Consider the following 12,348-nt stretch of genomic DNA (forward strand, 5'->3'; position numbering starts at 1 on the left):
AAAGTCTAAGGACAGTAAGTATCCCTCCTGAGGAGGGCCACCATTCCATCCCGACTTCATCAGAGAAATCACATCTGTCGCTTACCTTACCTGGTCTGAATCCTGCCTATCCGGTATAAAACCCACCTGGTCTTTATGTACATAATTACCTATGAAAGAGGCTAAACGGTTGGATAAGCATGTTGATAAGATTTTATAAGTTTTTATTAACCAGAGATATAGGTCTGTAGTTCTCCACTTCACTATGGTCCTTACCTGGTTTTGGTATAACAGAGATAAATGCCAGGTTGGTGGCAGGGTCTAAAGGTTTACCTTTCCTCAGGGCGTTAAAATAACATACCATATAAGGAGATAGGGTGTTTGAAAATGCTTTATAGTAACAGTTAGAGAATCCATCAGGTCCGGGTGCAGACCCATTACGGAGCCCCTTAATAACCTCTAATGCCCCGTACACACGGTTGGACTTTGTTCGGACATTCCGACAACAAAATCCTAGGATTTTTTCTGACGGATGTTGGCTCAAACTTGTCTTGCATACACACAGTCACACAAAGTTGTCGGAAAATCCGATCGTTCTAAACACGGTGACGTAAAACACGTACGTCGGGACTATAAACGGGGCAGTGGCCAATAGCTTTCATCTCTTTATTTATTCTGAGCATGCGTGGCACTTTGTCCGCTGGATTTGTGTACACACGATCGGAATTTCCGACAACAGATTTTGTTGTCGGAAAATGTTATATCCTGCTCTCAAACTTTGTGTGTCGGAAAATCCGATGGAAAATGTGTGATGGAGCCTACACACGGTCACCGACAACAAGGTCCTATCACACATTTTCCGTTGAAAAATCCGACCGTGTGTACGGGGCATAAGAGTTTGGATTCTGAAAAAGGAGATTCAGGAAGAGAGCGATGGTCATCCGTGAGAGTGGGAAGGGGGATCCCCCCAGGAAGGCCTCGATGCTTCTAGGGTCCTCATCTTTGTCCTTACTATATCGTTTGGAATAAAAAGATTGGAAAGTTTCCATAATGTAGCTAGGATTTTGAGTAATATTGCCCTTCAGAGCCCTAATTTTAGGGATGGAGATCTCACGATATTTAGGGATCAGTTTATTTGCTAGTTTCAAGCCTATTTTGTCTTTTTGTGTATAGAAACAGGCACTTTGCCATCTCAGACTTTTTTCAGAGGCCAAGGTAAGGACTAGGTTTAAAGCTAGTTTACCTGTATCAAGTTTGGCTAAGGTGGCTATAGTGAGGTTACGTTTGTGGATTTTGCTGAGTGGTTTGAACTCCTCATCGAGCTTGTCTATGTTTACCTGATGCTCCCGTTTTAACCGAGAGGCTAATTGAGTAAGTTTACCGTGGATCACCACCTTATGAGCTCCATATAAAGAAGGGATTCGTTGAGTCTCCACGGGTGTGGACCCAAAGGAGAAGGAGCCTTACTAAGTTTCAACATAATTAGGGAATGGCCTGACCAAGCTACATCACAGATGATGGCCTGCGATGCCGTACAAATGTCTAAGGTGGGGAGAAATATACGGTCTATCCTCCAATATGTCTTATGTGGGCCCGAGTAGTGTGTGTAGTCCCAGGTAGAAGGGTTAATTTCTCTCCAAATATGCACCAGACCTAGAGTATGGAGAAGCCGGGCTATGCAGAGGCTTTGTTTAGGGGCCTTTTTAGCTGGGTTGCCCCTTTTGTCCAAAAGCTGATCAAATGCAACATTAGAATCACCTCCCATCACTATCCTTCCCTCAAAGTGAGGGGAGAGGGTTTGTAGCATTTCTAAGAAAAAATTTGCCTGACCCTTGTTTGAGGCATAATAGGAGATGAATGTATATAGACAGCCGTCAATATGTCCTTTGACTAGAATGTATCGACCTTCCTGGTCCTTGTTCATTTGGGAATGAGCAAAAGTGACTTTTTTTGGAAAAAAGGATGGCCACTCCCCTTTTTTTGGCCTCTGCATTTGCTAAGTAGTGAGCGGGATATTTATGGTGCAAAAACACTGGATTAAACTTCTCCGAGCACAGGAACGGCATTGCCTGATCCTGTCAACCTATCAATTTAGAGAGAAATATAACAGTACTTGCTGTCCTGTTGTCGCCAAGTAGAACTGGAACCCTTGAGTTTCAATAGGGGGAGGAGCACTAATACCTCTCCAGCCTATAAGCCTTGATTAAACAGAACAGTAGATGACACACAAATTTATCTGAAATATATAATGGATCATGGGGTCAGAGGCCGGCCCTCACAAAATTGAAATTAACTAATACTTACTAAATTAGACATATCAAAGTAAAATAACCAGTAAACCGTAAGTTGCTGGTGCATAAAATAAAAAGGGGTGGAAAACCTGAGGGAATTCAAGTCTGGAGTAGGCGTCCCCCCATAAATGCCCATAGGAAAGACTATCAATAGCAGAGCTTGCTTCCCTTCAGATGCTCGCCCTATAGGGCCAAATATCAGACGAGGAAAGCAAGATCATAATCACACATTTTGAACTGTAGATCTGTCTGATCTCCAACCCAAACCTAAGGGAGAGGATAACCATTTAAAGAAGTGTTAAAGAAAGGTTAAAGTCATGTTGTCTCCAAATTAGTGGAAATAAGTGGGGACACAGTCAGGAACTTGTAACCTAGGAAGATGTGCTTCCAGCCCAAAGTGGACCAAAATTGGTCAGAGGAAAATCCAGGGAGAAAGTTCTTCATTGGGGGGTTGGAGTTCCGAAGCCTTCTTTCTTTCTGCTTCTGCCAGGCAAGGGTCAGGGGACTGACCTGAAGAGTTCGCTTGGAAGAACTCTGGCGGTTCACAGAAGAAGAAGATGAAGTGGATTCTTGGGAGATGATGCCCAGTTGTAGCAGTAGACGTTTACCCGCTTGGAAGAACTCTGGTGGTTCACAGAAGAAGAAGATGAAGTGGATTCTTGGGAGATGATGCCCAGTTGTAGCAGTAGACGTTTACCCTCTGGAAAGGAGGCAAAGCCATAAGTTTTATTCTGAAATTGAAACTGTAGATGGAAAGGGAACAACCACCAATATTTCACAGATTTTTGCAATAGTTCTCCCAGGAGGGGTTTAAGAGACCTCCGGGGTTGAATAGTTGTGGGGGACAAGTCTGCAAAAATTTGAACCGGGTTCCCCTGTATAGTTAGCTTGTCAGAGTCCCGAGCCTTTCTCATAACTCCATCCTTTACCGAATAGAAGTGTGGTTTTACAACAAAATTTCTAGGGAGACCATTCCAGCGAGGGGTTTGTAGAGTTCTGTGAGCTCTGTTCAGCTCCAACCTGTGGTCCAGAATACCCGGAATGAGGTCTTTAATGAGGGACTTAACTGACCCTTGGACATCCAATATTGATTCTGGAAGACCCCGAACGCTAAAATTATATCGTCTGCTTCTGTTCTCCAGGTCGTCATTTTAGATAATGCTGTGTCCAGTTGTTTCTGTAGTGTTTGAATACAAGCAGTGTTCTGGTTCACCCGTAACACTGTCTGGTCTACAGTCTGCTCAATGGCTTCCATACGTGTACCTAGGCTCTGTAGATTCACTTTAATAGTGTTAGTTATTTGTGCTGCAGTTTGGGCTAAACCGTTCGCCAGCATTTCAGAGAATTTAATGAGGACTTGGTTTATGTCAGGTAGCTGGCCTGGGGTGAAGGAAAAAGCCTGTTGCAGAGTGGATAGTACACAGGGCTATTGATTGGTGAGTTCAGGAGCTCATGAAAGGATCTGCCCAGGAGTGATTCTGTGGAAGCAGGGGAGGCTGCTGGGAGGAGAAGGGCACTTACTGGTGTTTTAGGGGGCCCGCAAGGATCCCGAGGTGCATGGATAGGGTCCGCAATGAACACTGTGTCCTCCGATTCTTCTCCTGTGTGAGTTGCAGCCGCCATCCTAAAAGTTCCCTAAGCCTGATCCCCAAAGCAGAGCTGGCGGGAGACCTCGCTCTTAGGCTGCTCGCCCGACATGCGGGAATCAGCGCTGATGTGTTCGAAGATCGGGCGGGTTGTAAGGGACATGATCCGCTCATTCTAACTGGCGCTGAGGCAGTTACACGGGAAGGAGCTCCCAAATCAAGCTGCCATCTCGGGAGCAGCCACGCATTCTCAAATATCAATATTTAAACTATATCCTTAAACTATAAACTTTCCCCTTATGCCCCGTACACACGGTCAGATTTTCCGACGGAAAATGTGTGATAGGACCTTGTTGTCAGAAATTCCGATTGTGTGTAGGCTCCATCACACATTTTCCATCGGATTTTCCGACACACAAAGTTTGAGAGCAGGATATAAAATTTTCCGACAACAAAATCCGTTGTCGGAATTTCTGATCTGTGTACACAAGTCCGATGCACAAAGTGCCACGCATGCTCAGAATAAATAAAGAGATGAAAGCTATTGGCTACTGCCCCGTTTATAGTCCCGACGTACGTGTTTTACGCCACCGCGTTCAGAATTATCGGATTTTCCGACAACTTTGTGTGGCCGTGTGTATGCAAGACAAGTTTGAGCCAACATCCGTCGGAAAAAATCCTAGGATTTTGTTGTCGGAATGTCCGATCAATGTCCGACTGTGTTTATGGGGCATTACAGTGCACGGGAACTCTGATGTAAATGAAAATGCTGCAGATTATGATCTAAGGGGGAACTCTGATGTAAGGGGGGCTCTGGTGATATCAGAGTCCACCGCATTCCGCTTTGCATCAGGGTTTCCCATTTACATCAGGGTCTGCAGAATAGCCCTTTACATCAGAGTTCCCCTTTACAGGGTGCACACTGTAAGGGGGAAATCCTGCAGACTCTGATGTAAAGGGGAATGCTGGGAACTCTCATGTGGGGGACGACTCTGGTGACCAAAGACTACCTTCGGCAGAGTGAATACACTAAGGTAAGGGGGAGGTTACTGATATTAGGGGGAACCTTTATATCAGTGCCCCCTTACATTACTGTATTCACTCCCCCCTTACATCACTGACCCCCCTCAGATTGGCCTGGCAGCGCTGTCACTGACCTCCTCTCAAGTGCACCGTGCAGGACTCAATCAGACGGTTCTCTCCGGGCTCCAGCTTGGCGGCTCTGGTTTCAACCTATAGTCTCCTGTCCACAAATGTCTGACTCCTCTCGTGAACCCCACCCCAGCGGTGCTCTCACTCTTGACTCCTCTCCAGGCTCCCCCTCAGAGACTGCAGACATGATACCAGATAAGAGATGGTGGGAGATTTTGGACATTATACAAGAGATGGTTAGAGCTTTCAGACATGATACAGGTGGTGGTTAGAGGCTGCATACATGATACAGGAGGTGGTTAGAGGCTGTGGACATGATACAGGAGGTGGTTAGAGGCTGCAGACATGATACAGGAGGTGGTTAGAGGCTGCAGACATGATACAGGAGGTAGTTAGAGGCTGCGAGCATGATACAGGGAATGGTTAGAGGCTGCAGGCATGATACAGGAGGTGGTTAGAGGCTGCGTACATGATACAGGAGGTGGTTAGAGGCTGTGGACATGACACAGGAGGTGGTTATAGGCTGTGGACATGTTGAGGCGGTTAGAGGCTGCGGATATGATACAGGAGGTGGTTAGAGGCTGCGGACAGGATATAGGAGGTGGTTAGAGGATGTGGACAGGATACAGGAGGTGGTTAGAGGATGCGGGCAGAATATAGGAGATGGTTAGAGGATACGGACAGTATACAGGAGGTGGTTAGAGGCTGCAGACATGATACAGGAGGTGGTTAGAGGCTGCAGACATGATACAGGAGGTAGAGGCTGCGAGCATGATACAGCGGATGATTAGAGGCTGCAGGCATGATACAGGAGGTGGTTAGAGGCTGCGTACATGATACAGGAGGTGGTTAGAGGCTGCAGACATGACACAGGAGGTGGTTAGAGGCTGCGGACATGATGAGGCGGTTAGAGGCCGCGGATATGATACTGGATTTGGTTAGAGGCTGCGGACAGGATATAGGAGGTGGTTAGAGGATGCGGACAGGATACGGGAGGTGGTTAGAGGATGCGGACAGGACACAGGAGATGGTTAGAGGATGCGGACAGGATAAGGAGGTGGTTAGAGGATGCGGACAGGATACAGGAGATAGCCAGAGATTGTAAATGTCTGTGATTCTTTAAAGTCTCACCACTGCCATTCTTGTCTGGTAACTGCTGTGCCTCCTGGAAATCACATAGATATAGCAGCTATGGATGGGGTCTGGTCTCCAGGACTCAGTGTGGCTGTTCTCACAGTAGTGTGGTGGAAGTCTCTTTCCAGCAGCCATGAATGGATCATGGAGATTGGAACCCTGCACCATTCATCATGGAAGTTGCAGAGGTTTGGTGACCGATTTCCCGAACAACGTGTGGCCAATTTTACAGTGGCACATCGGTTAGTATCCCCACAGGCTCCAGCCATGGTGCAGGCCTGGGTTCCGGGTCAGGAAGCCTGCCCACTGATATGTTGCTGAGGCAGCCGAGACCGAGTGCCAACTGCCGTCCATTCAAAAATGGCATCAGGTGGCGTCATGATGTCACTGACTCACCGCGCATGCGCCCGCCCTGCCAAAGATGTATGAGCTTACCCGAGCCCAGCTGGCTTTGGATCTGCGCCAGCACAGTTCCACTGTTGGCCCACAGCCATATTTTTCACGAACGGTTAACGTCCGTAACGGGCATTTACAGGCAGCCCGAAAATAGGTTGAAATTTACAGGCTGCCCGTAAATTTACGGACGGTTGGCAACACTGCACTAAACTGGTATAAAAATGTAAAAAAAATCTATACAAGTATGTGTTCATAGCTTAAGAAAATAGTCTTCTATTGCTCTTAGCCTCCTCCAAGTCTTTAAGTTCCATTGAGTTTGCTCTGTGATCTGACTTCCTTTTAGAGGGTGGCTATGTTCATGCTCCATTGTCCCACTGGGAGAGATTTACTAAAACTGGTGCAGCTGTGCATAGTAACCAATCAGCTTCTCTCTTCAGCTTGTTCAATTAAAGGATATATTCACCTATTTACAAAAAAATATGAAATGCACATTTTTTTTGCCTTAAAAATGTGCATATACTATTTTTTTTTGTAGGAGGCCGTAAAGCGTTGCACCAGCGATCAGCAGTTAGCTGATGCCATGCAGCACTCCTGCAGACCCGTCAATTTATCTGTTTGCTTGTACCTTGTACAGGCAAGCCGATACACTCTGACAGGAAGACTCAATGTTAGTGTGGCGCTAAAGTGAACAAATTGAAACACATGTGAATCATAAATGGCCTAAATGGCAAGAGTAAAGTGAAAAGAATATATGTAAATTAATATATGAATATAACAATCAAAGATGATTTCAAAATGAATAAGAAAGCATCTTAAAAAAGTCCATCTTAAAAAATAAAGTGAAAAAGAAATGAATGTGCAAAAGTCTTTCTTGAGTAGTTCAACTTGATCTTGAAAGTCCAATCTATATGTTAAAGTAGTCACGCTTATCAGATTCGAAGGACACATGTACCATATAGCACATGGGTCAAACAGGCAATCTTGAGGGAATAACCTCAATAGGATCTCCCACATCAGGAACAATGGTGTGGTAAATGGACTCCACCCGAGATTGCACAGGATACAGCATCCAAATCAAACTCCAAAGGGTACGATGAATCACATCAGTTGTTGCAATGAACCTTTTGCATTATATGTCTAGTGGTGTGTTGGCAGCATATCCATTCTCTATGCGCAATTATTCTTTATTTTACAGGAAGAATCAATGAACTACCACAGCGCTCACAGAGCCATGGTAGTTTATTGAGAGCTACAAGACGTCACCCACTAAGGCTGCTGGGACTTGTAGTTTTCCATTCACAGAACACTGTGAATGAATAACATGTCTAGGTGGGCAGAGCCCACACAGCCACATATTCTTTATAATTTTGAGAGCAGGCACAGGGAGAATATCCCCGCTAGCTGTCAGAGTAGGGGATCAGGAGGGAGCGGGGGGCGGTCCTTTCATAACATGTTACATGTTGCACCCCGAATATAGGTGTAACATGTTCTGAAAAGTGAACTTATCCTTTAATTAGTGGAAGAGAAGGCCTGACTCGCAGTCTCCGCTATAATTCATCCCAAAGGTGTTCTATCGGGTTGAGGTGCAGGCCAGTCAAGTTCCTTCACCCCAAACTCGCTCATCCATGTCTTGATGGACCTTGCTTTGTGCACTGATCTAAATCATTTGGTGGAGGGGGGATTGTGGTGTGGGGTTGTTCTTCGGGGGTTTGAGCTTGGCCCCTTAGTTCCAGTGAAGGGAACTCTTAAGGCATCAGCATACCAAGACATTTTGGACAATTTCATGCTCCCAACTTTGTGGGAACACTTTGGGGATGGCCCCTTCCTGTTCCAACATGACTGCACACCAGTGCACAAAGCAAGGTCCATAAAGACATGGATGAGTGAATTTGGGGTGGATAAACTTGACTGGGCTGCACAGAGTCCTGGCCTTAACCCGATAAAACACCTTTGGGATGAATTAGAGCAGAGACTGCAAGCCAAACCTTCTCGTCCACATCAGTGCCTGACCTCACAAATGCGCTTCTGGAAGAATGGTCAAACATTCTCATAGACACACTCTTAAACCTTGTGGACAGCCTTCCCAGAAGAGTTGAAGCTGTTTTAGCTGCAAAGTGTGGGCCAACTCAATATTGAACCCTACGGACTAAGACTGGGATGCCATTAAAGTTCATGTGCGTGTAAAGGCAGGTGTCGCAATACTTTTGGTAATGTAGTGTATTTATGACAGATCAAAAGTTTGTTTGTTTTTTTTTGTTTTTCTTACCAAACAGATACAAAACACATTCAGACCAAAAAACCCCACGCCAAAATGAAAAAAAAAAAAAAAAAACGCATGACCAAAGGTATGCATTTTGAGGGGAAACCCCACACAAAAAAACAGCCTGTGTACTGTTTTTTTTAATTATTTTAGACACTTTTTTGAGTGAATGAATACCCAGGGGTAGCTGCAGCACTAACATGTTACATGGTTCATCCTGAATATGAGTGTAACATGTTAGAAAGGGTGAACTTATCCTTTACACAAACAAATATAAACCTATGCACACTTTCTGAAAGAGCTGCTAATATGAACATTAGCAAATGTCCTAATCTAGACATCCAGAATACCCTGTAGCCTGTCATGCTTTTAGATCATTAGTAGTTTAGAGAGAGCTATGCTCTGTCCGTACTTTCTCTCATCATTGACAGCTAGGATATGATGAGAATGTTGGAAAGTAGATTTGTAATACTTTTAATTTTTACACATGTATGGCTAACAGAGGGATTTTATAGTTATACAAGGTGTGTCTAAAAAGTTTGGTGAATGGTATCAGAAAATAAACAAAACAGAAGATACAAATTACCTTTATTGGCCTTCAAAATATTTGCCATCCTTCACAACACACTTTTGCTAACACTCATAAAGTTCTGGAAACAAAGGCCTCTTTAGGACTCGATCACAGAAGCACTGTCACACATTCCTGAATTGCCACCACGTCTGCAACACGTGTGCCTTTCGTGGCGCTCTTCAGGTGTGAAACAGAAAGAAGTCTGTAGGTGCCATATCAGGGGACTACGGTGGATGATTGAGAACAGGTAAGCCACGCTGAGCCAAAAATTGGAACACAGATCTCATCCCTTGTGACGATGGTTTGCAGAAAGGATAGATCCTGGTCACACATGGTAATGAAATCTCCAAAGGTTTCCATCCGTTTTGCTTTCTGTTCATCTGTCAGGTTGTGCGGTACAAACCGGGAACAGATCTTCCACTTACCAAAATCTTTGCGGACGATGGTATTCACCATGTCCTTGCTAATGCCCAATTCCTTTGCCATCAATAGTAGAGTCAGTCACCAAACTCATGTCAGCATTTGTCGCACTTGCTCGATCGTGTCTGGGGTTCTACCTGTTGACGAGCAACCCGAAGTGGCTCATCCTCAGTCATTTACTTCCCGTCGCAAAAGTGTTTGAACCAGCCGTAAACACATTTTCTGCTCAAGACTTCTGTCCCGTACACTTGCACCAACATATCATGCGTCTCCTTCACCGTTTTCCCTAATTTGTAGCAGAACGTCATTATCACTCGTTGCTCCATTGCACAGTGACCCTACCTCTCACACTGACTATGTTTAACTAGCCGCAGCGGGTTTATACTGACAGTCATGTGTACTCCACACTGGGTGGTGCTTCTCAACATCTCGTGGGATAGCCATGTGCATGCGCGCACCTGGCCCATGTTACCGCTGAGATATCAGACCATTCACCAAATTTTTTAGACAAACCTCATATATTTACTTAGAGAAATACAAAAAGCTATAGATATTGGAAGTAATTAATGGTTTGACAAGATCTTTTTCTTTGTTTTGTATATCAAAACTCTTGTGGTCCATAGTTCATTTGATGTTTTGCCATAGGACTTTATACTGTAAGCATGTTTGGTTAAAATTAATTGTCAGAGTCTTACTTTTTCATTCATGTACAGAAAGTGCTACCATCTTCATTCTGGCATCCTTGAAAATACATATATCATTTTTCAATGCATTTGAGCTATAACTTTTTTCGTTTTCTCCATGTCTAATACACTCATCAACGTCATCTGGTTCAGATACAACCATCAAGATTTTAGAATTAGATATGTCTATTAATGCTACTGGAGGAAGATACATTGAATAACTTCTCTAAATTTAGACTGACCTATCAATTTACTAAGGTCAGACACATCTATCTGAAAACTAGTTTCATTCATTGATTTTTATGCAGTTTCATTTATCAACAGATTATTCTATTGACTGATTCATTAATTCATCTATTGATGTTCCCTCAGTTGCAGCACACAGAAATGTATTAATATATCATGGTGTGCAGCCCGTTTTTCCACTGCTAGGAATGTCACCCATATGGACCATGCATGGAAATGCTCATAAGCTAATTAATCTAATGATCTCCACAGGTGCATTTCATTCTATAATGGCAGGTCATATTAATAAGATTCATGGTGGTGTATTAATGACATCCATACTGAAATAATACACAGAATATAGAAAACAATATATACATATTTCAATGTCCTAAATAGAAATGAAAGAAAGCCAAATTGTAAATATAATTAATGCATTGTAATTATGTTGGCAATGATATAAATCTCTGGTGCCTGACCTCTGATATTGACTTCCCAGGAGAAGACAAGTCCAGCTGGCCCCCATCAGAAGGTTTGGGATAGTTACAGAGCACGCTCATCACAGATCCATGACCGCCTGGGCCTACGCTGTGTAGACTGGGAACAGCCTCCACGTATATCCATGGATATGTCAGATGGCGACTATCAGACTGAAGTATAAGGCAATCTGTCCCTTTGCCTGTGAATTTATCAACCTCTTGGACTCCAGTTAATTGCCCTCGTATACCAGAAAGGTGGTATCAGGGTTTTAAGCCACAGAGGATTACATTTTGACAATGGAGTACCCACTGGAAAATGCACTGGAACCTCATGATACAACAGCAGAGTCAAATGAGAGCAAAAAGGGAGAATGATGGTCGATAAACGGAAGAAGTGGCCTTCTGGAAGCGCAATGCTCTGATTTTAAGATGGTATATCCAGGATCACTATTCCTGTTTGATCGAGGAGCCAAGCAGCAACAAGCTGTGATTTCTCTTTAAATGCACACATATGTTGTTCTGTCACACAACTTCCTCTGTTCTGCTTCCTGGACATTGCTTGTCAAGTGACCACTTTCTTCCAGTTTTTTTCACCTCCCCCCTCTCCTGCCCCCTGCCATTTTCAGGTAGGGATGAGGAGCTTAGTCATATCATCATGAACTTCTAAAGAAGATCAGCCCAAATAGACTAAACTGACATCTCCAATTCCTTACTGATACTTCTAGGCGATTGGGCAGTGGAAAGGGGGTCAGGTGGCACTGGGTTTTAAAAATGCCTAGAATTTGTTTAAAATGAGATAAAAAAAAATAAAAAAAAAAACCTTTTGAAACATGATTTGAGGTAAGTTGTTGACTTTTTTAGTGTCTACAAATACTTTGCAATAATATTTTTAAGTGGTCTTTTGCATATAGAAGATGCCGATAAAGGTTAGAGGACAGCACTGCAAATACAATAAAATATTTGTAAAATGCAGCGATGGTCAAGGCTGGTCAAGCCTTCTAGATGGGGTAAGTACTCATAGTTAACTATAGCTTGCCACTTAGGCTCCATTCACACTTTTGTGACATGCCATGCGACTTTGGACACTAAAGTTGCAAGATAAGTCTCCCCCCATGTTTTCTAATGACTACTGTTCAAATATGTGCGACTTAAAGTCACAGCAACTTTAAAAA

At 43.9% G+C, this 12,348-nt stretch overlaps 1 protein-coding gene across 11 annotated transcripts in view; it reads left to right on the forward strand.

Moving 5' to 3' along the window:
* The window catches only part of ADGRB2 (adhesion G protein-coupled receptor B2), a 744,603-nt gene extending 732,611 nt beyond the window's left edge, over nucleotides 1–11,992 (forward strand). For 8 of the 11 annotated variants that reach the window (XM_073615393.1, XM_073615395.1, XM_073615396.1 and 5 more), the window contains one exon: nucleotides 11,197–11,991. In XM_073615393.1, the coding sequence (XP_073471494.1) occupies nucleotides 11,197–11,358 (162 nt within the window). In that variant the 3' untranslated portion in view covers nucleotides 11,359–11,991. Of the gene's footprint in view, nucleotides 1–11,196 lie in introns of all 11 variants that reach the window. The other 3 variants (XM_073615398.1, XM_073615399.1, XM_073615401.1) reach the window with 1 other exon arrangement.
* The last annotated feature ends 356 nt before the right edge of the window (nucleotides 11,993–12,348 follow it).

The sequence above is a fragment of the Aquarana catesbeiana genome, linkage group LG02 (genome assembly GCF_042186555.1).
Source record: "Aquarana catesbeiana isolate 2022-GZ linkage group LG02, ASM4218655v1, whole genome shotgun sequence".
Taxonomy (NCBI): Eukaryota; Metazoa; Chordata; class Amphibia; order Anura; family Ranidae; genus Aquarana; species Aquarana catesbeiana.